The sequence below is a fragment of the Myodes glareolus genome, chromosome 9 (assembly GCF_982192425.1).
Source record: "Myodes glareolus chromosome 9, mMyoGla1.1, whole genome shotgun sequence".
Classification (NCBI taxonomy): domain Eukaryota; kingdom Metazoa; phylum Chordata; class Mammalia; order Rodentia; family Cricetidae; genus Myodes; species Myodes glareolus.
Window position 1 is genome coordinate 1,868,980 of NC_142034.1, and position 26,910 is coordinate 1,895,889.

General features: G+C 55.9%; 1 protein-coding gene across 4 annotated transcripts in view; it reads right to left on the minus strand.

Annotated features, from left to right (window-relative positions):
* Positions 1-26,910, minus strand: part of Bahcc1 (BAH domain and coiled-coil containing 1) — a 61,949-nt gene extending 35,039 nt beyond the window's left edge. For 3 of the 4 annotated variants that reach the window (XM_087909652.1, XM_087909653.1, XM_087909649.1), the window contains exon 1: positions 21,084-21,837. In XM_087909652.1, coding sequence (XP_087765778.1) covers positions 21,084-21,261 — 178 coding nt within the window. In that variant the 5' untranslated portion in view covers positions 21,262-21,837. Of the gene's footprint in view, positions 1-21,083; positions 21,838-25,222 lie in introns of those variants that run through there. The other variant, XM_087909650.1, reaches the window with a different exon arrangement.

The following is a 26,910-nucleotide window of genomic DNA, read 5'->3' on the forward strand; positions in this document are numbered from 1 at the left end:
ACCACACTATCACCACTGACCACACTACCACCAACCGCACCACCACCCCTACTACCACCATCCACACCACCGACCACACAGCTACCCCTACCATCCACACCACCACTGACCACACCACCCACCACCACCACCGACCACACCGCCCACCACCACCACTGACCACACCACCCACCACCACCACCACCGACCACAGCATCACCACCACCATCACCACCAACCACACCACCCACCACCACCACTGACCACACCACCCACCACCACCACCACCGACCACAGCATCACCACCACCATCACCACCAACCACACCACCCACCACCACCACTGACCACACCACCCACCACCACCACTGACCACAGTATCACCACCACCATCACCACCGACCACACCACCATCACCGACCACACCATCACCATTGGTAACCAACACTACTACCCCACATTACCACCACCACCACTCATATCACCCCACATTAACACCACCAAAATTCACACCGCCATCAACCACCACCACCTGCATCACCTCCGTACCACTACCGCCACCCCGTCCCCACCACCATTACTGTCCATGTAATTTGGTGACCACCATGTCCTTAGCATCAGCACCACCCGCATCACCGAAACAGATCACGACCGCGATCACCATCCCTATCACCACTAACAACCGTATCACCAACCAGGAACAGCTGCATTACCACCACCACTGCCACCAACAACTGTATCACCTAGTCACCGCCACCGTGACAACCACATCACCACCAGTTAATTACATTACTGCCACCGCCACCGTGACAATCATCCCACCCTCTACAAACACCATCACCACCTACTAGGTCCTCAGTACAATGCCAAAAGCACATTTAGGACCCACGGTGGACAAGTTCCCCACGGGCCTTCTCATTAGCACAGCTCCAGGCCACAGCAATGCCACCTGAAGGCCTCTCTGATGCCAATGGACTTGTCAGCAAGCTGTGCCCATGCCTCACCAAGGGGGCGCTCAGGTGATGCACCCAGAACCAGCATGGCCTCAGTCAGAGGCTGTAGGCTGCTGCTGTAGGAGTAGAGGTCCCTGACCTTTCTGGGTGGTGTGGAAGAAATGGGCCTTTCTCCTTTACCCCAGGCCACTTAGCTACCAGTCAGACCAGGTCGGGGGAATGAGGGGCAGTGCCAGATGAGGAAGGAAGACAGACATGCCAGGCAGGAAAGAGACGCAGAACTACACGGAGTAGCTCTGTAGATCCTCTGGGTTGCTGGGGAGCAGGCCCTGATGGAGCTGCCATTGAGCAGAAGATAGTCAGTCATTTGAGGCTCACACACTGAGAGTCCCAGGTTTCGTGGGCTGGGCCAGCATATCCGTCAGTGGCCTGTGTGCCCTCTTCTCCTGCCCACTAGCCTGCGACATCCTCCACTGGTGGCTGTCATGGTCTCTGCACCCTCTTTGCCAGAGTACAGCAGTCAGGGCCAGGCCAAGTAAGTCTCCCTGGTTGTCATGGCTACCAGCTCTTGTCCGCACACAACATACGTGCACTGAAAGTCTCTGCACACAGGGCTCTCAGTGGGTGGTCTGGGCTGCACTGCTGGCCCTTTACCCCAGCATGGTGCCCTGGTACCTCGCCATCTCTGTCCCTGGGCAGGAAGCCTAGGCCATGGTCATACCAGGGTGGAGAGGAGAGCGGTTAGGCGGAGCCTGGCCGGCCCAAGGTTAGTCACAGAAGTAGCTTCCCGCCCAGGAGGCAAGGGAATTTGGTGAATTGGTGATGCCTCATCTCGCCTGGGTTGGCCCTGGGAACTTCCCAAACACAGGGTGACTCAGCAGAGAAGCAGTCAGGCTAGAGGAGGGGACTGCCCCCGTGGGACCCTGGCATCTAGACTGCTTTCTACTAGCTTCCAGCCCTAGTGGTTGGAAAGAGGCTTCTTCGCTTCCTGACGGGAAGGGACGGTGCACGGTGGCCAGGACGCGGCCAGAGGAAGGGTCTGTGACCTAAAAGGGGTCCTCTGCTTTGGCCAGGCCCGCGAAAAACATGTCAAAGGTGCCCAAGAGCTAGGGACTTCCCGGACAAGACCACATGGCTGGGATTGCCAGGGGACCCAGTCCAGACCACAGGCGTGTCCACGCCAGGGGAGGAGACTCCAGGCTGGGAAGGGAAGTGCTGGCCTCCTTGCCCTGCTCCAGGGACTGTGGGGGGCCATGCTTGTGGACTGAGTGTGGCTGCTGCAGCTGCAACTCTCTGCCCCGCCTAGCCTGGCCCCAGGTCCCCCAGGCCTTTCTACTCCTCCCACCCCACTCCCTCCTGGGGAAGCACCGCCCACCCTTTCCTCCCATGGACGTGGGAAGCGGTGGCGTCCAAAAGCTGGGTCTGCAAAAGCAATTTCTCTGGGATCTTGGGAATGGTGTACCTTGAGTTCTCTCCTACCACACTGGACAAGGTGGCACTGACCCTCAGCTCAGTGTCTCTCAGGGCCCATGGCAACAGCTCCCTCGGGTCTCCTGGCAGAGAGAGGGACCAGTCCTGGGTCTGGATACCTAGGTAAATGGCTCACAGCCTTGCGGGGGTGTCTGAGCACTGGGCACCCAAGTCAGGCCAGCATGCTTCAACCTAGGAGATCGACCCTGACCCTGAGAGGGTCTGCAGTTGACTCTCGGCTCCAATACTGTCCCAGCAGAGAGTCCTTCTGACTGGAGACTGAGGGACAGTCCCCTACCCTAGCGACATAAGGGCAGGGGCTGTCTCAGTGAGAGGTTGGCAGTCCTGTGTCAAAGCTCTTTCAGACCGGGGCCCTCGTCACCCTACACTGGCCTGTTTTCTGACTTGGGGGTCTTTTAGGGGTGCTCCTTTATAGCCACTTCCACTAAGCCCATTAGAGCAGGATCTGCTGCCTGCAGGGCCTGTGAGATTGGGGGGTTGGGGCAGGTCATGGCCCTTCCTCTCTGGACCCTCTGACAGGTCACCTCCTGTGGGTTTCTAACTGTTCTTGGAGCTGGGGGCTCTTCACTCCCTTCCTCCCTTTCCTGCTGAGAAGTAAAGGGCCGAGCAAGCACAGACAGCATCCTCCCCACACAGGCCACATCTCCTGCCCAAACAGTAAAGGCAGCAGAGATTCCTGGCTCTGAGGTCAGTGCCGTGAGTGTTTCTATGGGGTGGCCAACTTCCCGGAACACTGACGGGCTCAGGGGACTTCATTCCCTTCCACAGTTCGGGATGGCCCAGGCAGACGCAACATGGGCCACGCGCGATAGTGACGGTGACTCTGACTTTGAAAGAGTGGGTTTCTCTCGCCATGCTGGCCCTGGTGGGGAGCCTGAGAGAGATCCCGTAGGCCATGCCAGGTGGACGGCCTCGTGGCGGGCAGCAACTGTCGGCGGGTAGATAGGCACCTGGCTTCTAGGGGATCCGAAAGAAAAAAAAAACAAAAAAACCCCTCAGGACCAGGGATCTGTGTCCCTATTGTCCCCTACACCTTTGAGAACCGGGGGTGGTGGCACTGGGCCAGGCAAGCAGAGCCCTGGGCAGACCTGGCAGTCACCTTCCAAGCTCTGCCTGCTGACCAGGAGCCAACCCCAGACAGGGCTGGTGCAATGGCAGCCTGGGAGCCCAGTTCAGCTTGGGCCCAGGCCAGGGCTGCTGCCTCAGGCCAAGTCCAGCCGGGAACTAGGCTGAAGGCCCTTTCCTCTTGGCAAAGTTCCTTGTCTATGAGTGCTGTGGTTACCAGCCTAGGGAGGACATGGGGGAGAGCCTGGTACAATGGGGAGACCCAGAGGGGCTCCTGACAGCCAGTGTGGGGCTTCTTCAACCAGGCTTAGGTCTTCACGCCAACCACGCTGGTCCCAGGTCTTAAGGAACAGAACACGCTCTACCCCCCATTGTCAGTCCCAGATCACAGCCCGAACAGGTCTGCAGAACAATGCCACGGACCATCCACTCCCCCATCTGAGGTACAAGACAGGGACGTGTGAGGTGGCGGGTGGCACCTCCACGCTGTGTGCTCCAGACCCTACCAGCTGCTCGACTGGCCTGCAGTTCTGGACGTGAGGCAGGTCGTGGTCTCAGCTCCAGGGACACCTCAGCTCTGCCCAGGACACCACGAAGGCCTGGCTTGGATGCCTGGCTGGCTGGCTGAGAAAAACATTCCGGAAGCCAGCGTGCCAGAGGGCCGACTTGACACACCTCAGGCAATGAACAAGAAGGCCCGGCCCCATCCGTGGGAGGCTAGTCTGTCCCCGTGCCAAAACTAGTGACCTGCATGGGAACATGGGCCACACCTGGATCGTGGCTACTCTGGAGCTAGCAGCAGGAGGGCTGGGGAAGCGGCTAGGCAGAGCAGAGAGCCCCCCTGGCACAGCACAGCTTTCAGACCCCTTTCTGGGAAGACGCTCTACCCTCTGTGATGAGCAAGAGAGAGTGGGAATCGCTGGGCTTGTCAGGGCTCCTTGGAGGGCTGACCATCAACAGCAGCACAGCCCCTTCAACCTGGCCCTTGGGGCTGCAGAAGCTGCAGTCCAGGGACACTCTGGTCAGCCTTAGCTGTCAACCATGTGAGAGAAGCCCTCAGTTGTGGAACGACTAGATCAGGTTGGCCTGTGGGTATGTCTATGGAGATTTAGCTTATCGATTGATGTAGGAGGGTCCAGCAGTCCAGGCAGCATCATTCATTGGGCACATGGTCGTGTGTGTGTGTGTGTGTGTGTGTGTGTGTGTCTAACCATGAGCCACTATGAGAGTCAGAGAATGAACTAGTAAACAGCCTCCTTCTGTAGGATCTTCACCAAGCTGTTGCCTGAGTTCCTAGTCTAATTCTCCTCAAATCTGGACCATGATCTGGAAGGATAAGACAAATAAGCCAAACGGTAAGGTTGTTTTGGCTCAGATTGCTTAATTACAGCAACAGAATAAAACCAGAGTACCTGGAGATCTCTGTGACCACGGAGGCCACTATGTGGTCCACAGGGGTAGGTAGCAATAAGCTGCACTGCCTGGGAGGCGAATGTGGCCTACATGACTGGACACAACTCATGGCAGGCGAGTTGCGCACCTACGTACGCACTGTGGCCAAGACAGTCCACAGACGTGATGTCATCGGACAGCCCGGAGTGCGGACAGCCTGAATACAGCCTGGAAAAGGTGTCAGCTAAGAGGCCTGGGGAACAAACCCTTGTGGGTCTGACTGGCTGCCTGACACCGTGCCAAAGATCCCCCGAGGGTGTGGCCCACCAGAGCCCAGTCCTGGGTGGCTGGAGGGCCAGGTGCTGGCTAATCATGCTTCTGCACCCAGCTCTCTGGCCAATCCCATCTCGGCACTGTGATACCATCCTGAGCCAGGGGGACAGGCGGAAGCAGAGCTTTGGGGAATGCGCGTTTGTTTTGAGTTAAGCATGCCACTGAGACAGCGTCCCCTGCTTCTGGAAACTGTGAAATGGGTTGTAAAAAACAAAACCACAGCTCACTGGGACGGCGGCAGCTCCAGAGAAGCAAGTCCCTTCCCAGGCTCTGGGCGCTCCTGTTGCTTCCGGAAGCCCAGCTGACTGGTTGCTGGCATGGGCCTCCCTGGCTCTGTGTCTGGCGGCTGCACCCGCTGCCCGTGCCAAGATCCCACCCTCCTGCTCACACCCATTCAGACTCCCCTCTCCCCTCAGCTTCTTGTTCTGCCTCCCTGGGTCCCCTATAGAGCTAACCAGGCAATGGAGACATCGGGTCCACCAACTAGTCTTTGGTCTCCCTGGGAGACACCGAAAGTGACAGAGACTGGAAAACTGAGCATCCTGGGGCAGCTGATGGGAAGGGAGGCTCTCCTCTCACACTGAGCCCGTCCCAGAGGGAGCTGCAGAGGAAGAGGCAGCCCTCCTGCCCCACCCCACATTCCTCTCATTCCAGAAACCCTAGGGAGAACAGACCTTCCACACAGGGTTTTCCGCAGAGACAGATCAGAAGAAAGAGCTCCGGTCTAGCCTGCCTGGAAGCTGAATGATATCTATCATCATCATCATCATCTACCCTCTACTGCCCCGTGGAAGGGGGGGAGGAGCTAGGAGTGGGGATGCCAGGCCCTGGTAGAGAAGGAATTCTGAGACTCCTCTCCAAACCAAGGTGTGGAGGCGTCCTTGGTGTGCACTGGTCTGTGGGTATGGAGACCCGTGGCATTTCCATCCACTCCATCACCTGAAGATGTGGGGAGTGTGAGCCACACACATGACGGAGGTGGGATGGGACCTTATGCAAGCTCTCGTAGGGCGTGTCTCGTGTCTCCTGGTGTGTGACAAGCACCAGCTGTGCTCGCACCTCTACAGCGTGTGGCTGTGAGCATGCACTCGTGGCTGCATACGAGCCTTTAGGGCACACAGACTGTGCACATTCTCCAAAACGCTATTTCCCAAGTGTCAGGTCTTTACCAGACTCATGCTGACTGTCCTGGGTGGACCCTGCTGGGTCTGCCCACTGCCTCCCCTGGTGTAGAGCCAGTACAAGCTGACTGTAGGAGGAAGTCAGCCCCAGACAACCACTCTAAGACCCCCAGACCTCTGACACAGGAACGCAGTTGTGTCTCTTCAGGTAGAAAAATCCCAGACCTGAAAGTGGCTCGGGAGTTAGGAGCACTCTGGTAGGCCATCCCCACAGCACCTGGGGGAGCAAGATCCAGCTTTTCTCAGATCCCAATCTCAGACCTCCTTGCTAGCAGGCACTGTCTTAAGCTCAGGCAAAAGTTTCCTAAATCTTCAGGGCTGCTGCTAACAGGTGTCAACCTTTGACTCAGCATCCTCCCCTTCTGCCCCCAAAGTCCTGGTAGGGGCTGAGGACACCTGGTCTTCACAGAGCCCCGACACCACAAAAGCCAGCTCCATGAAGGTGGTTGGCAGAAGAGAAGCTAAGATGGGCCCAGAGAGGGGAACAAAAGAAAAGAGGAGGAGGGAGGCAGGGTGGAAGGTCCTGGAACCACAGCCTAGGGCGGGGGCTAACGGGGAGGCCAAGAATGCTGAGCAGTGGGCGTTGGGCTTGGCCCATCCTGGGGACATGGGGGTGGCCTGGGAATAATCACCTCACCCGGGAAGCCCCTCAGTCAGTTCGAGAGAACCTTCCGGAAGTCCCAAAGGAAGCCACTCTCAGGCCATAATAGGAAAGCGCTGTGGTTGCTGAGCCACTCAACTGGGCAACCATGGAAAAGGCCGGGAGGCAATGATGACAAGGGACAGGCCCAGCCGACAGCCCAGAACTAATAAAAGAAAAGGAAAATCGGATATAAGTCTGGTTCTTATTAAAAGAGTAAATTTAGCCCTTTGGCTAGGACAGGAGGCGGGGTGGCCAAGGCTTCCCACTGGGGGTGGGGGGGCTGGACTTCTTCCCAGAGTGATTCAGTGTCCCAGGACAGGCAGGGGGGGGGGGGTGGGGCTGCAGGAGGGGGAAGGGGCACACCTTCCCTGGTGTCTCCCCTCCCTCCCTGGGTAGCGAGGTATCCAGGACCTCTCCCAGATGCCCAGGGTCCTCCTAAGGGTGCCGAGAGGAGTCGTAAGGGTGTGAGAAGGTGACCAGGACCTGATCACTACCACTCTTGTGAGCCACACACCCCAGCTTGGACAGCTTCAGCCACCAAATCAGGCACTTCCCTTCCCACTGCCTTGAAATAAGCTGGCCACAGAAAGGAAGGCCACCCCAGAGTAGTTTACCAGAGCCTCACGCCCATGCATGCTCACAAATAAAGCTATACATACATACGCAGCCATGTTCACCGCGTCCATTCACACAAACACATTTACACAGAGACTCTTACGGACCTACAAACGCATATGCACGCTTGGGTCTCTTCTCACTGAAGCAGTGGGAAGCTCTGATCCAGCTGTGGGCATCCACCCTGTTCCCCTGTACCTAGCCTTTCACCCATGTCTGTGACCCTTGAGGATGAAGACGTGGAACACAGTCTGTTTCAACCGTGGTCAGGCAGAGGACAAAGGACACCTGACCAGGGACACAGACTCTCCCCGGTCATGCTACCGGCAGGGTGAACTTCCACAAGGAGAATGCTCATGTTTTCTAGGTGACCGACTTCACCGGGCTGTCTGGGTTTCCCCTCCTGACGAGTGGACCAGTGCTCTGTATGCGACCCCTCTGTCCCATCCAAGACCCACAGGGATGACGTGGACTGCACAGTGTTGATATTCCAGGGACAGGATAGCCTGAGAGGCTAAGGATGTGGGGGAAGGTGGAGGTTACAGCTGCTAGTGACAGCTTCCTGTCCTTCCATGTGACCCCACGCTTGTGGCTCCATCCGTGCTCACCGAGGTGCCAGCCCTCAGTCCTTGTGGTCAGGGCCTAGCACTCTGGTCCACAACCCCAGATCCACAGCACTGCAGGGACAAAGGGTCACTGGATGTTCCCGGGGCCAGTGTATTTCCTAGTACCTCTCCCGCCCCTGGTCTCCCGTACCCAGAGGCTACCTCCATTAGACTTCTACCCAGGCCCGGCCCTGGAGCAGCAGGCATTCATGCTGAGGCTCTCTTAGCCTGGGCCTCTTTGCTGCATAGGGAGCTCAGAATTGGACAGACTGACTTCTTGCTTGAGCTCAAACGCCCACGCCTCCTTCACACAGAAATGAATTGCAGGATTCCTTGCCTGGCCGACACTGGTGGTCTGAGAACTGGGAAGTACCACATCTGCTAGAGGGGAGGAAGGGCCAGCCATGTCCCTCAGACAGTTTCCCATGGTGCCCCGAGGCAAGCTGTAAGGTTGAGAGCTTGGGCTAGCTTGTACTTCCTAGAGGACCCGAGGACCTATGCTGTAACACCTAGCAAGACTCAGGCACATGGGGTGAGCACCTCTGGGTACCTCACACGTAGGCAGGGCAGACACTAGTCTGTATCAGAGGGCTTAAGTAGGCAGAACAGCAGACATATACATGGTGACCATCGTCTCTGGCCCTGGGTCAGCTGCCACACTGGGCTGGGAAAATTCCAGCTGGCCATAGGAACCAGCTGTCCTGATATTTGGGAGGGAAGGCACCCAGGGCATGGATCCCAGCAAGGCTTGGCATAGCTGTAGTAACCTGGAGGCCCAAGGGACACTGTATTCTCTGCAAGGATGCTGCGGGGGCCATTGGCATCCTTGGTCCCTGATGCCAGTGACAGAAGATTGTCATTTCTCAGACAACCGTCTCAGCTATGACGGACTCCAGCCACTCTGAGACTCACCCCGTGTTCTCTTTCAGAGGGAACTGATGGTGGCCCTCCCAAACTCAAATTCTCAAGGTTTCCACTGAAGATCCCCAGGGACCACTTTCCAGAGAAGGCTCCTCCCTGGAATTCCTCCGCACAGCATGGCATGGGACCCTCTGCTGCATGTCCAAGGGGCTGAGTTGGCACCTGTCTCTTGTGACACTTGATCCGGTGTCACATCTGGGCTAACCCGGGGCAGAGCTCTCCAGGCTTAGACTAAGAAAGGAAGAAGCAGCTTGGCGGTGGTGGCATGTGCCTTTAATTCTAGCATTCGGGAAGCAGAGGCAGGGGGCTCTCTGTGAGTTCGAGGCCAATCTGGTTTATAGAGCGAGTTCCAGGACAGGCTCCAAAACTACACAGAGAAACCCTGGTCTGGAAAAACAAAAAATAAAACAAACAAAAAAGAGAAAAGAAAGGAAGAGGAAAGGTCTGGGAAAGACGCACACAACACAGCTAGCTGCCTTATGCTCTGGAGAGCAGGAATTCTGGGCAGGGAAAACAGAGAAGTAACTGCCCGACTCAACCCTAGTGCTCTCCTCCTAGAGGTAGGTCCTGGCTGCCAGGAGGGCCTCCCAGCCTGACAGGGTAGGAGAGGAGAGCCCAGAAGGCATGGAGCAGCAGGAGGGAGACCCGGCTGTGCAGCTGAAAGCCCTGAAGGCTTCTGGGTCTCGACAGACTCAGAGTGCGACAGAGGGGTCTGGAAGCCCAATCTGAGAGCAATGAGGGCCATTTTTTAAAAAAGATTTATTTATTACATATACAGTGTTCTGCTTGCATGTATACTTGCAGGCCAGAAGAGGGAACCAGATCTCATTACAGATGTTTGTGAGCCACTATGTGGTTGCTGGGAATTGAACTCAGGACCTCTGGAAGAGCAGTCAGTGCTCTTAACCTCTGAGTCATCTCTCCAGCCCCAATGAGGGCAACTTTTCAGCAAGACTGCATCACTGGCCAGCTGCTGAGCAGAGGTGGGGACTACTCTGCCCCCAGGGCACTGAGTCTCGCCTGCAAGTCCATACCCCTTTCGGAGGCTTCCACGTGGAAACCCAGAGATCAGGACGTCCAAGGCCACACGGTGTAGCTAAGGACCACAGGGCTCAGGCTGTGCCCTGTTTCCACCTTTCCAACCGCAGGAAAAGGGCATATTCTCACCATTCTCCCTCTCTGCTGGCTGTTTCCCCAGCAGTGCCGCGGTGGCAGCCCATGCCCACTCCTTGCAGCATGGAAAGGAGACACGGCTTTAGTCCTAAGGGCTCTCATTGTGAGCAAAAAGCAAACTTCAACCCCCAGGCAGGAATATGGGAACTTCTTAGGATTCTGGAGAGCCGAGTGCGGGAGTTCCTGGGACAGAAAACGTCATACCCACTGCACACAGAGTGGTGCAGAATGGAGCCAGTTACCCGAGGAGGCCAGCCCAAGGGGGACTCTATGGACCCCAATAGGAGAAGATCCAGTAGAAAGGTTGGTCATTTACCTACACTCCCATCCTTGGACGCCAGGTCCCACCCTTAACTCACTAAAGCGGACTGGGCCACAGGTCACACAAGTCATGGGGTCAGGGGGTCACAGCAGGAGGAACTCCCTCCTTGGTGCATATGTGACGGGAAAGGGGATGACCTCACTGAAGTCCTCACTATGCTGGGCAGGTCCTGATCTCAGGGCAGGGGTAGTAAGGCACCAGCTGATTTTTACCCGGTCTGCTGGGAGTCTGAAGGCACAGAGGACCCTTGGCAAGGTTCTCGAAGGTGTTCCCCAACAGCCTTGGAGGACAAGCTTGGCCATGATTGAAATGGAGATGCACAGTGATGCTCAGATTAGCTTGTTCTGGCACCAGACACAGAATCAGCTGCCTGCTATAGGGAGGTGAGGGCCTAGACTAAGGTAGGGTCAGTTTAGGGCCTTCGCTGGAGCCTGGATGGGCTCAAGGTGGGCTGGGTAAGCACCAAGGTGGTCCCAGCACACTGACCCCACCTGGGTGCCAGCCGGCCCACGGAAGGCTGGGGGAAACACCGTCCAGGTCAGAGGACACAAACTGCTGCTATCCAGGCCACAGAAGGAGACCTGTGTGCCGTGCAGAGAAATTCTACCCTGGCTCATTCATTAGAGTTGGCATTCTCGTTCATGAGAGTCTATGTGGCTCCAGGGTCATCTCCCCTCACCTTAGCCCAGCCTGCAATCTGAGGAAGCCATGAACAGCCCCAGCGCCCTGACCTGCAGCTACTGCCCTCTGTCTCACACAAACCCACAGGAACCCCGAGGTAGTGGCACAGACAGCGAACAGGCTTCCCTCAGGGCTCAGGCTGCTGGGGCTGTGGTAGACAGCAATGTTCTGACTGGAAAAGGTATGGTTTACACATTCCAGGGGGCTCTGCAGAGCGGGTACAGCTCACAATGGAGTCTATAGCCATGATGGGGGGATCTGAAGGAGAAGCCGGGAGAGAGAAGCAGGGCAAGGGATGGTGGAGTCAGCTTTCGAACACTGAGGGGCTGAGCTGGACACAGACAGGAACAAGAATGAGAGGCAGAAAGACTCCAGTGGGGATGAGGCTTGGATCTGAAGGAATCAAGCCCTAGCCAGCATCCAGAGACCAGGAAGGGCCTGTTATAACTGTGGGGGTTACCCAGGAGAGACTCCAGCGCTCTGGCACGTACCCTTTGGTGTCCCCTCCCGGCACACACGCATGCGGTTAGGACCTCAGGTGGACTAGGCCTGAAACGCCAAAGAAGCCAGAGCGCTCCGAGGGAGCGCGTAGAGACTGTGGGTTCCACTCCACTTGCCCTTTCCTCTCCTTTGCTCTGAGTGAAGCTGCTGCCAGGCTAAACGAGGCCTGGTGGCCCCAGGGACAAGAACTGGTGAGATGCCTGCAGTTCGGTCCACCCCGTGCCCCAGATTCCTGACCCACGGAACTCAAAGTAATAAACATTAGCTGTTCGAAGCTGTGGACGCTGAGGATAATTTGATGCCGTTTGTTAACTATACTGCAAGAACTAATGGATATACAGAGGCGTGTTCATGGCAAGGTGGGATCGCACAGGCAATCTCCAAGAAGGCAGAGGGGGGCACTGCAGGGTGGGCCAGCACAGGGGTCAGACCCACTCTGCAGAAGACAGACTCTGGCCAGGGAGGGTCCCGTGAACCCCACCACCATCCTAGCAGCCCCTGCCTTTGCGCTGAAGGATGCGGGTCAAAGAATCCCAGGCTAACTCCAAGATAGATCCAATATATGTGTGTGTGTGTGTGTGTGTGTGTGTGTGTGTGTGTGTGTGTGTGTGTGTATATAGGCAAACTCACAAAACAGGAGCGAGAAGTTCAACCTCAGCTGTATCTGTGTAGCACGGGAAGCACAGGGAGAGCAGGAAAGAACCCTGGGTGGACCAGCGGTTTTCTAGGTTTTCTCTGGGTACCCAAAAGGTCACACCTAACCTGGTCCAACCTCTTAAAGATCATTGGCTGACAGAGATTCCCCATCACCTCCCCATTTTGTCTAAATAAGAGAGTTTCAAACCCAATACAAACTATATACACTAGGAACAGATATCAAGTATAAAATTAGGATTACAACCTGCATAAACAATATTAAGCAAGGAACACATGCTAAATGATTTAATAAACATTCTAACCTAAGGAGTCTAAATCTTGCATTGGCAATGGCTTGGCTAAATCATAAGAGAAAGGACGCCCTACTCTATATCTGAAGGTGCATTCCCTGACCATCTTCTATTGAAGGGCTCTCTGGACTTGACCATTCTGGGTTTTTACTATTTACCACAAATCTGCAATGTGTTACAAAGGTCAAACCATACTGTGTACAGTTTTTTTTTATGTTTATGTTCAGAAACGATAGAGACATTTTAGGATTAGCCTAAGATATATTGTAATTTAATTTAGTTTTAATTTTAGTGTTACTTTAAAGAAATTAAAAGTTTATTTTTAGGATACCCGAAGGCTTGTAAAAAGGCTCAAAAAGGGGACTGATTTCCAGGCAAGTTTCCCACAAGTGACCTGATGGTCTAGGGTGATACAGTGGATAGTAACAATGGTTGGTCAGAGCAGCTAGCCCCTACACAGAACAGGCAGGGCCTGGGAGGCAGTGGCACAGGGCAAGAAGGACGAGTCCTCTAGGGGCCAGCTCACCAGCTAGGGACAGAGCAGTCTGCATAGAGAGGGATGGGGCAAGGAGCTGAGTCAGGGCGGACTGGGTGTGAGCCCTTCCTGTACCAGGTACAACCAAGCACAGAGACAATGAGAGTTAACAGGGAAGAGGAGAGAAACCAGGGCCTGGAGGGGCATGGAGCAGGGAAGACTTGTTGGGAAGGACTTTGCTGAGATTGTCTGTTTGGGTAGAGGCATCACCAGAGAGAGGGAGAGCAGAGCTAAGCCTGGGGGGCTTCAAACATGGGGTAGGTAGGCGGCTACGCTGGGGAACTGGCCAGGAGTCTGACGCAGGGAAACAGGCTCACTCAACACGGGAACACCTCTCTGAGAGGAGTTAAGAAGGTGAGGTCAGGTTCAGGGAGAACCCACAGAGGGTTCCACGGCACAGGGTACACGGGGCCCACAGCACTTGCTCACTTAGACGAGGTCTTGGGTGGTGCCACAGAGGGTCATGGTGCCTGGAGCTCCGCTCCCTCAGTAAGTGGCAGAGATCAAAGGATGGAGCAGGAGATACAGGACATCCTGGAGGCAGAGGACACACTGTCACCAGATGACAGGCTCTGCCACGGCCAATGGGGATCCAGGCTGGGAGACCTGCACCCAAGTGTGAGAACGGTGAGCAGGTGTGAACCATCACACGTACACATGGTGGGTTACGTGTACACCCACTGGCTGCTGGCTGGGCCAAGGGCAGTGGCAGCTAGAAAGTTATGCCCAGGTGTGTAGTTCGGGCTTCTGCTTCAGGAAGAGGGCACACCTGCCAGGTGCAAAGGGGCACCTACCCTAAAGAGTAGCTCCTTCACCATGGTGTCCATCCCCCAGTTTAGACTCTTTAGGTTTCCTACCCTGGTATCTGCGGTGTTCACCTCAGCCCACCCTTTTCCCACACAGGGCAATCCTTCTCACCCTGCCCTGCTCTGCTTCCAGAGGGACCCAGCCTGGCTCTAGGAATGGGTGTCCATGGCTCCTCCTCTGGCACTCCTTGCGGAAGACAGGGAAAGCTGGGGTGGGGTGGGGGGGAACACGTTCTACCACAGGACCAACAGGCGTGGAGAAAAGTCCAGCGGGAGTCCAGTTCCTACATGGCCTAGCTAGCTGGTTCATTTCTCACTCAGCAGAGCTGATTCCTCTCCTTGGGCAGGGCAACCCAGAAAGCACAGGTCCCCTGAGGCTACCCTTTGCCTTGCAGACCCCCCATCTGCTGTTCGGATGCCTTGACAGGAGGCAAACCCATCCTCCTCTCCAGCCCTCCAGTCCCTGCCCTGGGGTAGGAGGAGTGGGCTGCTCTGCTTGCTTCTCCTTTCCAGTTCCAGGTCGGCCTACCGATAACCCAGAAGGAGCAGTGCCCTAAGTCAGCCGAAAAGCCTTCCCAACCAGACACTGGACCCTTTGTTGGCGGTGTGGGGGGGGGGGGGGGCAGGAGCCGACCCACCTGTTCGCTCCCCCAGGTCAGAATCAAAGACCTGCTTCCTGGCCCACGGAATCTGGAACCTAATCATGAAGACAGCTGCAGCTGCCACCTACAAACACCAGTTTGATGACTCGAAGCATGGACATTAGACACCCCTCCACCAGCCTGAGGTCTGCTGTGAACCCAGTGCCTCCTCATTCAGCACCCACCCACCCCTCCCCTGAGCCCACGCCCCACGCCTGTGGTGGCAGCTGCTCACAGGGCCACAGGAGGCAGTGATATTATATATTACGACAAACAGGGGCAGCCCACTGACAAATAGGCCTGCGTGATCTAAACGGTATATTATCCCATAAAAACGTCAGCGGGCAGAGCGTCGGAGCCAAGGCAGAGTGTCGTCCCATGCCGGAGGCCCTTCGAGGCCTTGCTCCTGCCCAGCACAGCAGGGTGGCGAGGTGATTTTCTAGGCGCTGCACAGTGCTTGAGATTCTGTTTCTTGCTTGTTACACTATGTCTGTTGGGGAGGGGAATGAGGTCCCAGAGGTTAATGGGGACCAGGAACCCCAGGGGAGATGTTCCCTGGCAGGCAAAGGGGTTGGACATGGGGCAGAGCGAGTCCCCTAATTTGCCAAAGAGGCAGAGCACATGCTTTGACTTCTGAAGCTGATTCACGGCGGCTTGTCTGCAGACCAAGGAGATACACACACCCAGTCCGGCCCTGGCGGCCTCCTGGGCAGGCCACCTCCCCTGCAGGAGTAGGGACTTGAGAACCTCTGGACAGAGCTCCAGGGGTCTACCTGCCAAAGCGCCCGAGGCAGCTGTGTCCCGGTTTTCTTTTGGGAAAGCTCCAGAATCATTCTGGTCCATAATGCAGAAAGACACTTCCTCAAGGACTGCCTAGGCAGAGACCTCCCAGCCATGCCAGGACCTGGTCAGGGCCACCAGGCCCCTCCGATGTAATTCTGGAGGAGGACGCAGGCTGAGCTGGGGCAGGGGTGAGGAGATAGGGAAGAACACCCTTGGGACTTTGACCTCTACAATCAAGGCGGCAGCACGGAATCCAGGGGATAGGGCAGCATACCCCACTGTGGGACTTATATTCAGAGCACAGCAGGATTCCAGGGGCCCCAGAGGAAGAAGGACAAGGAAGCACTGGGGTGACCACCATTATTCCCTTCCGCTGCCCTGCCGGAAAGTTGTGATTCCCAGTGATGCTGCTCGAACTTGGGAATTCCCAGTAGAGGAACCCTGAGGGTCCCAAATTCTGAGTTGGAAGCGAGACCAAGGCATTCTGGGAAATGTAGTCCTTAGGGAGTTAGGAGGGTCAGCAGGATGGGGAGTTAGGGAAGAAAAGAGAGCCAAGCTGCCACCCTAACCCTAACTTCAGACTGGAAGTTTAAAATGCCAGGGAAACAGATTCCCTAAAATTCCGCGCCTAACTCCACACATGTTTTTTTCTTGAACAAGAAGCCCTGGTCCTTTTATTTTGGCAGGGGAGACCTCCTCAGAGAGGAGGATCCCAACTGAATCTCACAAGTAGGAAGAAGCCTTCATTTCCCACATCCCTTTCCTTCTCTGGCTAGGGCCTCCAGACCCAGGGCGGGGGGCGGGGTTTGAGGGGTTGGGGTGCGACCTGCTGCCTCCCCTCCCAGAGCTGTGAGCATCCTGAAGCTCCCACGTTATTTATGTTCACAGCCTGCCCTGATGACATATGTAAGTTGACAGCGAACATCCTATCAACTTGCTGGAGTGTATCTCGATTGTTAAAACACACTCTTAAAGGTGTACAATCATTTATCAAATTAAAATAGCCAAGCTTTGCTTGTTCCTTCTCTGCCTTCCTGGAAGAAACAACCCCAAGCAGCCCCCGCCTCCTCGGGCCTCCCATATTAGCACTGGGTTCTGCTCTTCAGAGCCCCTGATGCCTGGGACCCTGGCCTCAGCACACCCTCCCCCTGCCCCAGGCCAGGGCAAGCCCACTAATCGCCAAGAAGTGACAAACGCCAGAAGCCCCACCAATTAAATTTAAACTCACGCAAAGCTCAGTGGCTAGTAAATTATTATTTTTATTAGCTTGAACCAAGTTCCCGTAAGAGAGAAAGTCAACTTGCTCCCATGAATGGCTCTTGTATAATTTATTTAACTCTGTGCTCTTTGCCAAAGCCTGGAATATTTTTAGCTCGCTCTGTTGTTGGATTTGGCTTTTTTATGTGTGTTTCTGAGGGGTATTTTTAGCTTCATCCATGTTATTCTAACAACCTCCTATGCGTTTTTGTCCTGTCTGTGCAGGCTGTTGAACCCTGTCTCACAGGGAGCTGAGGGAGATTTCTAAGAATAACTGGGGAGTGTTTGGGGGTGCGGTGTTTTCCGGGGGAGATGTGCTATTTGCACTGTGCCACTCCTGCCTCGGCCACCAATTCGCCTTACTGCTCACGTGACCTGGATATTCCAATGGAGCACTCAGCGTCTCCCTATAGGAATAATCAGACTTGGTGGCAGCATGGGCCCCACTGAGAAAAAAACCCACTTTCCAAAAACAGCTTTGGTGGAGCGGGCGCGGCTGCCACAGCCACCCCAGTCTATGCAACCGCCAGATTCCCGGATCCCTGTGGCTCCGTTGGGCACCGCGGCAGCTTTGATGTCTAGCCCTGTCACTATGGAACGGGATGGGTAGAAGCTCGGAAAGTAACTCTTTCACACCTACTTAATGTTGGTAACTGCTGCAGAGACACTCTCGCACGGTGCAGTTAATGAGGTATTTACGAAAATGTATTTTTTTTCTTACACACACACACACACACACACACACACAAACCCACGTGATGGGAGGGACACTCTCGATGGGGTCTTTTCTCACCAGAATATGTATATATTTTTAAATCTACAGGGCTAGGTGGAGTTTGGGTGATTATTTCATTATTTTACATTAGAGACGACTGGTCATCCAAAGTGCCTTTAACAGGAAGTAGGTTGGCATCTTACTCCAGAAACGGCCTGCCCTGATCCCCCTCCCAACCCCCAAAGCCGCAGTCAAGACACATGGCTGCACAGGCCAAGTTAAATCACGTCCCAAAGCCAAAAGGGGTGGAGAGGAGTCCAAAAGGAGATTCACACCAAGAAGTGAACCAGCCCCTTGGTGGAGCCCCAACCTTAGGGGGGGGACTCTAGGAGCACAGGACAGGAGCTGACACAGCCGGAAGGGGGGAGGGGCAGGCGAGCACACAGCTCCCAAGTTTCTCCCCGGGGCAGCTGCCTCCTGATTAAACCGGTTCCCGGAGAGAGGAGAGATCCCCCCCCCCCACCCAAGCAACTCCAGGCAGTAAGACCTGGAGGAGAAAACCTAGGTTAGTTCGTGTTGATTTTCCTTTTCTGTGTGTTCCCCCATTCCGAGATTTCACAGTTTTGCCTCCGGACCATCTGTATTAAAATCTAACACGGCGCTGAAAATAATGGTTCCAAACATTTTAATTGTGCCTTTCCGTGACAAGGTTAAGGGAACAGCACTTTACCATAAACCCTACCGCTCGGAGGATAGAAAGCTACCGGCACTTTCATTTTGGGGAAACAATGGGAGACGCCTGGGAGCCCAGCACCCCCGCTTTAGGGTCCTGCAAGCAGACACCGTGAAAGCACCAGGTGGGAACGAAGCAGGGCAGCAGTGGAGGGACCCTCAGCACAGCCTGAGCGGTGGTGTCTGACCAGGCAGGTGGGGCGAGCACGCCACACAAGGACGCTCCCGGGGAGCCGGGGGCGCAGCCTGGATGTCTGCATCCTACGCAGACACGGGGAAGAATCTTCCCCAGCAATTTTGCTTTCAGCTCGGCAGTTGGGGCAGGGAGGGGCAGGCTGGACTACCGCAGCTTCGGCCTCTGGGCCAAGGCCATCCATTCACAGAGAGGGAGAGACTACGAGAAGGTGGCCATTTGGGAATCTGCACACAGGATCCACACACAAGATCCAAAGACAAATTCTTTAACTTCTTCACCCCATCTTTTTCTTTCTAAATGAGGACCCACAAACTCAAGTACAGGGATCTCAAGAATAACTCCCGTCTTAAAAATACATGCAGTGAGATTCTAAAAACGAATCCGAAATCCTGGCTATCCTGGCTCTTAGCAATTCCAAAGGCCTCCAGCACTTACACAGCCCAGCCAGGCTTCGAATCACAACCAAGTCCAGGATCTCCAAACACAATAGGTTCCTCTGGTCCCCCAAGGGGATGAAAACTGGGCCTTCAGAAGCAGAAGACACAGGGCCCTCCAGCAGGAAAAGAGGGAGCCCTCTAGGGCCCCCAGTGTATAAGGAAGCAGCAGGAAGGGTGCAGGGTCACAGAATGGGACCTGGTGCAGTTTCTCAAAGCTCTCTCTGGCCTGCGGTCCAAGAACCACGTGGTCCAAGTTAGCATGAGCAAGACAAAGGTCCAGGCCACTTCGCCACATTCCCACCTGACTGGGTACTACCTAGATCTGGAAACAGAGGCAAGAAGGAAATGGCCGCTGACCAAGAGCTGGCTGGGCGAGCAGGGTCAGGAGGCAGCAGTGACCTGAACTGATGGGAACTGGGCTTGGCCTGGCTGCCCCAGGGGGCACAGTCCCCGCCAGCCTGGGCACTACTGTGGAAACCTACTCTCTGCAGCACTGTGACCCACCAACCTGGAGGGCAGTGCACACTGGGGGAAGAAGACAGAGGCATCCCCTCTCTTCTCCAATCCTGCTGACTGGCCTGCCTAGTCAGGAGCTGAGACTGGAAAGGAAGCTGGGCACTTGTCCCTGCTGCAGCTACCACCACATCAAATCCCTCCCTCCGCTCCCCAGCGGCCATGAGAAGAGTGGGCAGCGTCTCAGGGCAGTGGCAGGAACAGACAATGAGCCAGGGCTATCGGCAGCAAAAGATATTTTAAAAATCACCAATTGCTCAGTCAAATACTCTCCTTTCTCTTCCCAGTTATAAATCTAGAAGAGTAAAAAAAATTCGGAGATAGGGGGAAAAAGAAAGCGGTCTACAGAGAGGGAGCACAACCTCCCAAAGCTCCCGCAGTAAAGGCGAGCAGGCGGTGTGCGGCTTACGCCGCAGGAGGCTGGCCACTCTAGCCCAGGGCTGCTCACTCAGAACAACCGCGTGCAGTAAAAGCTGGAGGCCCTCTAGTAATTAAGCAATTTCAAGTTTGTTTCAGTTTTTTTTTTTGAGGAAACGCATTTTTTCTTTTTGACTGCCTTTCCTTCCAACACTTTCCCTTCTAGCCCCGTTCTTGCCATCCGTTTTAATCCACACACTAATTGTAATCCCATTAAAGCAGATATAATTTTATTAGTATTCATGGTTCATCAAGCTAATAATAATAACCGCTACTGCCAAACTGAAAAATAAAAGCAGCAAATAATATTTCTGATGTTTAGAATAAACTGTAAACAAAAGCAAGCCGATCTGCCAGGGTGACCAAGCAGGTCCATGCGCAGTTCCTCCGGCTCCCCCAACTCCACCCACGCTGGTCAGTGACTACCCCTCCAGCTACGGCTTCGCTCCAAGATTCTGGGACAGCGCTACCAAGAACAGACCCTGGGGAGGGGAACACAAGGGGACTGCAACGCGGGCGCGTGCCGGGGCTGGTCGGGACAACTCAAGGTTTCTCCTCTTGAAGCCAAAGCGCGCGGACTCGCCTGCACCGAAATCCCGAGCAAGGCACCTCTCTGAGTTCCGCGGTGCGGGATGCGCGGTCCGCACTCAGGCCACGCTTAGTCCGGCGTTAGCAGGATACCAGAGACACTTGTTAAAGCGCATGCATCCCCTGCAAACCCATTCTCGCCCTGACACTTCAAGGCTTTATATAGAAACAGGATTTTCTCGTCTTACACTAGCAGTTCCCATTAGCGCTCCCGGGGCGCACACCACTCTAATCCGCGGGCCGGGCGCGCCCTGGCCCCCTCCCCCAGCCACACAGTCGTTCTGTCCCCCGCAGAAAGCGCCACGGTGTCTCAGACGCAGAACGTCTTAACGAGGTGAATGCAGAATGCAGAAAAGAGGCTTCCGCAAGAATTTACTTCTGCAGGAAGGGGTGGGGGAGGGTGGCTAGGAGTAGAAGGCTTGTGCTTGCTGCCTGCTCTCGGGCTGCCCTGCGAGATCCAGGGTAGACGGGGAAGGCTGCTGGAAACTGCGCAAGCCCGTGGGCTGGCAGGCTGCACGGCCCGCCAGGCGCTGCGCAGAGAAATGAAACCAAAGCTCCGAGAACTGCTCCGAGGAGCGGAGGGGCCGGCGCTCCTTGCACTCGCCACGGTTGCCAGCTGCGGCGGGGCCTGTGCACTGCACCCGCCCGGGCTGGGCACTGACCTGTGTGCGAAGCCATCGGCAGCGGCGACGGGAAGTACTTTCCGGGCTGGAAATGCGCGGCCGGTTGCGCGGCGGGGCCGGCGGGGGCAAGGCGCGCGGCAGCAGCGGCGCTGCGGTGGCCCAGGCTCCCGCGCTCCGACAGCAGATGCGGCGGCGGCGCGAAGTCTCGGCCATCCATGCCGGGCCCCGGCCCCGGCCCGCCGCCGCCTCCAGCAAGCAGCGCGGCCGGGGCCTGGGGGCGGCTCGGAGTGCAGGCGGAGCGCGGGCGGCGCGCAGGAGGCGGCGTCTGGGGTCACCGGCGGCACAGGCAGCGGAGCCGGTCAGCACACCGGCGGACTCGGCTTCTCGGCGGGCGGCCGCGCTCCGAGCCGGCGGCCGCCGTGCAGGTCCATGGTCTGCGGAGGCAAGCAGAAGAGATTGGTGACTCGGGGGTTCCTCTCTCCCGGGGGTCCCCGCCCCTCCCGCCACCAGCCCACTTCTTGCGCGCCAACCGGAGAGGCATCCAGACCGGACAGCGGGGCCGGGAGCGCTCGGAGGACTCCCTACTGCACACGCTTACGCTCCGGGTCACTGGAGCCGCCCTGCACGCGAGTCCGCGAGCACACACGCACCGTCCGAGCCACGCTTGGCCTGCAAGAGCCAGAGGCAACCCGACCGCGCTGCGCGCAGCTTCCCTTTCTGGTCCCTGAGAGTCCCTGCGGCGAAGGCGCCGTTGCGAAGAGGCTGCTGGCTCCGCTGGGTGATAAAAACCCAAATCTGCGAAGCCATCACGCACACTCGCACGCGCGCGCACACACACACATTCACACACACCCTCTCCCCTCCCCCGCTGCCCAAAGGTGTCTCGGAGGAAAAAGCCCGGGGTCCACGCTCCCCCCCACACACACCCTGGTCTTTCTGAGGTCCAGCTTTTACTGCATTCCGCTTAACCGAATAACCATGCTAATTAAGCGAGTAATTTTATTGATTGTAACTCAAGAGTTTTTTTTTTTTTAAATAACCTTCCTTTTCTCCTCTCTCCCATCCCCCCCATGCGTCTTTCAGTCCATTCTTTTGAATGTCGTCCCGCACTCAGCCCCAGCGGGACCGGCCCCCACCCTTCAGCATTGTGCCACAACCCCAGACTGGCGTCCCGGAGCCCCGGGCGCCCCTCGACCGCCACTGGCATCACCTGGGCCGCTACGCCGCAGTGCCTGGCCTGCTGTCCCCGAGCCCGGAGCTTCCTGGTGAGGCTGGAACAATCACCCCGCCCCCCAATCAAATTCGCCCAGGATCTTCCTCTGCGGATTGGGGCTTTTGGGGGAGGGGGCTCAGAGAGTCAGAAATTGTTTTCTCTCGTCCTCCCAAATCGGCCACGACGTTTCTCCATTCAGCGCCTGCCCTGGATCACCTAACCAAGGCTGGTCTCCGCGTGGCACCCTGATCGACCCTGCGGGGAAGGAGCAGACCAAGCAAGGCGCAGCCTTCTCCTGGGTCTGGGTCCCAGCAGACCCTGGTCCTCCGTCTTCCCTCCCCACCTCTGGCAAGGCCGACTTAAAATGATCCTCTTCTCCCTTTTCTTCTACCCCTCCCATTGTGAAATGTCTACTCCCGGGCGAAATCGCAGGCAATTTCAAACTCTTGAGAGGAGCAACCGAGCAAGCGGTATAAACAGTACACCACCATACACGTGCGACCAAAGTCCCTCGGCCCTCCTCCATTTCGAAGACTTCTTTCCTTATTTCCAAAATACGCATTGTTTTAATGCTTGACCTCAGCTCCAGCAGAAGGGAGGTATTCGTAAATGTGAACTTTACAGAAAATCAAAATCTTTTTTTAGGCCATCCCACCGTGACAACAAAGCGATTAAGATGTTTTGTATTTCGTAAATACCATTTAAATTGCTATATTTTATGCTCTGGGTTCTACACTGTCTTATTTGCACACTATTTTGTGTCTGATTTAATCTATAACCGAAAACATAATGTATTAAGTGAATACATATTTGCTCAGGTGATAAGCTTTTTTTTAATATTTATTCGGAGAATTTTGCATTGTAAATAAACGAGACTACACAAAGACTTCCCTTTGTGTTCAAACTGCATACAAAGGGGTTTGGGGCTCCCTTCCCTCTGGGGAGTTTCACTCTCCCCGGGTCTAACAAATAAACTCGTCTCTCCACCGCGCCACCGGCCTGCTCAGCGACCGCCAGAGCGCGGAAAGCGCAGGCCAGGCCGAGGCTCTAAGCAGGCGCCGGGGTCAGGGGAGGGGCTGCCCAGGGCCGGTGAGGGACTTGCGCGCCCCTACCCAGGCCGGCGCCTCTCGAACCCGGGAGGGCGCTAAGGAAGACAAAGGGAAAGAAGGAAGGGGAGGGAGGTCAGGAACCTGCCGCTTCAAAGGCGCCGAGGGCCGGAGTGGGGTCGGAGGCTGTGCGCGCGGTACAAGGCTTCGCGACGGCCTCCGGGGAGTTGTGTGCGCTGGGCTTTTGTTCTGGGCCCCCACCCCCAGTAAGACATTTCAAAGTGGGAGCGAAAAGTGGGGACTGCAAGCGATTCTTGGGACGCGGGCTTTGAGCTCACGCTGGAGCGGCTTTACTTTCCACCCCCTGCGGGCCGATCTCTGGCTCGTTTGTGCCTTTCCCACCAGCCCGCTAGACTTTCTGCGCCAACAAGGGCTGGATTAAGTCGCCAGGACGCGCCGCTGCGCTTCTGGCCGGACTGGAGGGGACTTTTCTTTGTGTTCTGTCCTGCTCCAGAACTGCCGCGCCGCCCTGGGCTGCTTGCGCCCTGGGCCTGGGAAGGCCGGCTCGGTAACGGAACGAGGAGGGAGAGCCACCGGGGCCACGGTGCCGAGGCCCGGAGCTGCGATGCAGCAGTCCGCGAGTCCCGAGGCGCCGAGGCCTCCACGCGCCCAGTCTCAGGACGGGACACCGCAATGGACCCCGGGCAGGGTTGGACCAGAGGAAACAGAAAGTGGCAGAGAGCCCCGCGCGTCCGGAGAGTCGCCGAGAAGAACACGTCTAAAGAACCCGAACCCCAGAAATTCTCCCCCGGGTGGCTGGGCGTGACCCCCCAGAGCTGCGGTTCCTCCAGAGGCTTAGCCAGCACTGGTACCCTCCGGCTTCTCGAGGTTTGCTTTGTTTTCAAATTTTGCATCTAAAAGCCGAGTCTGAGACGCCTTTGTCCTCCCGTGGAGGCCAAGCTCTGGGGTCCGTGGGCTACCTCCTGCCGAGTCTCCCGCGCGGGTGGGCTCAAAGGGGCCTGCGAGGCCAGGCCGCAGCCAGGAGCGCACCGGACGCGAGTGGCTCCAGCGTCGCTGCACAACCCGCTCCCTGCGAAAGCCGCCCCCCCCCCATCCCGGAGAGGAAGGAGAATTGGGTGGTGCGAGACCCCGGCTCTGAGAGATGGACCCGTCCCCGGACCACGCCACTCGGGTCGTGGCCTTGAGCCCGCGTGCTGCCCAGGACTCACCGCATGAAACCGCCCCACTATCGGCCCCCCTCCTCCACCCTCCGCTCCAGAAAAAAAAAAAAAGAAAAGAAAAGAATTAAGTCTGTGGGGAGTGAAACCTGAAAATCTGCTAGTACCCCTTCCAATCCCCTGTCCCTTAACGAGGCCCAGAAGAAGCGGCCGTGGCCAGCCAGAACCGAACGTTCCCCGCGCCGGGGAGCGACCGGGCGGGGCCCATTCAAGACTGCTGGGGGAGGGGAATAGGATGGGGGAGCAAATAATTGGGGTTCGCTTATGGTTTCTCCAGAGCTGGGCTCTGACTGCCCACTCGGGGCTACCCGCGGGGCTTTTGCTGAACGAAGCGTGGCGGTCTCTGTCCTGTCTCGATAATTTATTTTTAATGCAGGGTGTCGATCGAGACAACAAGCGCTCAGAGCAAAGCAAGGACGCATTACGGGGGGAATTTTAAGCCGATCGATAAAATTTTTCAGAGAAAAAAAAAATCGTACTCACATATATAGTACATCTTTTTTTTTAAAAGCCTTTCAACATCATAACGGATTTTAAAAGGGAAGATCTATTATTTCTTAACGCCACAATCCTGAATTTCTTTTGCTTAAAAAAATGTAAATCCCCAAAAGCCAAAATAAAATAATAAAATAACAAAAATACAAAAAAAATTAAAAAATGAAAGCAATTTCAGTTACTTACTGGAGGCTGTTTCCTGGATACAATTGAATGCAATACAATTAAATCAGTAAATGTGACTTTGGTTTGTATTCCTATTGGTATTTTCAATGTGCTGACTGTTGCACTGTGAATGCACGGCTTCCACAACAACGACTCTAGCGAGCCCATCCAGAGCGGCTCTCAAACCTGCAGCCCGGCGCGGCGAGCCACGGGCCCTGCATACTAATAAGCTCGTGCCACTCAACCCGGAGCAGGCCGCGCGCTGATTGGCCGAGCGGCCCTCCACGGCCCTGAGCTCGTGCCACTCATTCGGCGTAAACAGGCCTCCCAATAGGCTGGCGCCGGGCCAGGGAGCTGCCAATCAGGGAGCAGCAGGGCTACTACCAAGCCTGATGGCGCCTAATTCAAGCCTAGCGACTGCGCAGCTCCTCTGCGCAGATCATTGCTGCTGAATGAGAACGTGGTGGCGCAGGGCGGGAGAGGAGCACCAGCGAGAGAGAGCGTGTGTCCACGTCAGGGGGAGACTTGGGGATTTGTTTTTCCTTAATTTGTCAGGTCTAAAGAGTGGGGTTTTGTTTGTTTGTCTGTCTTCGCGCAGAATAAGAAGAAACAGCCCCGCGCCGTCAACCAGATGCCCTGTCCACTCCTGGCGTCCGTCTGGCAGGTGGCGGAACCTGGGTGCTAGAAGGGCCAATTTACAAGCGCAGAGGCCGGATTGTCTTACTGTCTCTCCACCCCCAGGCCGCCACCCACTCGGACCCGAGCCGGAGAAAGCATTTGGGTCTGAGGCTTGGCCACACTGACTCCATAAATGCTCGCCTGGCCCTTCCTCCCTCTGCCTGAGAGGCAGCGAGATGAACCTTTCTTTCTGTCCGCTCTCGGTTTTATCTCCCTCTGTCACACTCTGCTCTGCAGCGCAGCAACAATCGAAATGAAAATCGAGGCTCCGTTGCTAAGATAAGGATTTACTTTTTTCATCAGCTCCTAGATTTTAAAAATATCTTCACTTGGTAATTTTAGGGGTGGTTGTCATGGTGTGAAAACCGTGCTTAGCATTTCTTACCGCCTGTCCTTGCATTTTCGCACTACAAAGGAAAACAGCCTCCAAACAATTGTCTTTATCATAATCTAAACCAAACCACCTTTTTAAATATTCTGCAAGCAAATGTTCCGGTTAGAATTTGGTTGCCTACCCAAATGTTATTTATTTTCAAGAAGCAGAGGTGATGTCTTAGTGGCGATGAATACATAATTCTGCTCCTCTTTTTCCGTGTTTGTTGGGGGGTTAGGGCATTTAAGTAGATGCCAAACGACTCAGTCAGACTCCTTTGAATTTCCCCAGTCTCTTTCCGGCGCGGGCACAAAGGGGTTAAACTTGAGTGCTGTGGTCGCCACTCTTTCCCCGCCTCCCTCGCTTCTGCGAAACTGTCACGATTGGTTGGCACTCCGCCAGCGGGCTGTCCATCACCAAGTGTAAACAAGGCGCTGATTGGCTGTTATCCAGTCCGCACAGGGCCTCCTGAAAAAAGCAATTACTGGCTCCGCGGTTTCAAGGCTGCCCAAGGCCGCTTGATGAAAGGAGATAAACCGAGGACCGTTTCCAGGATCCCCGCGGGCCGACCCAGGCGGCTCCTGAGCCGAGGTGCGACGGAGGGCCCGGGGATCAAAGGCATCAGAAGAGAAAGGGGAAGCGGACGCACCGCCGGGCC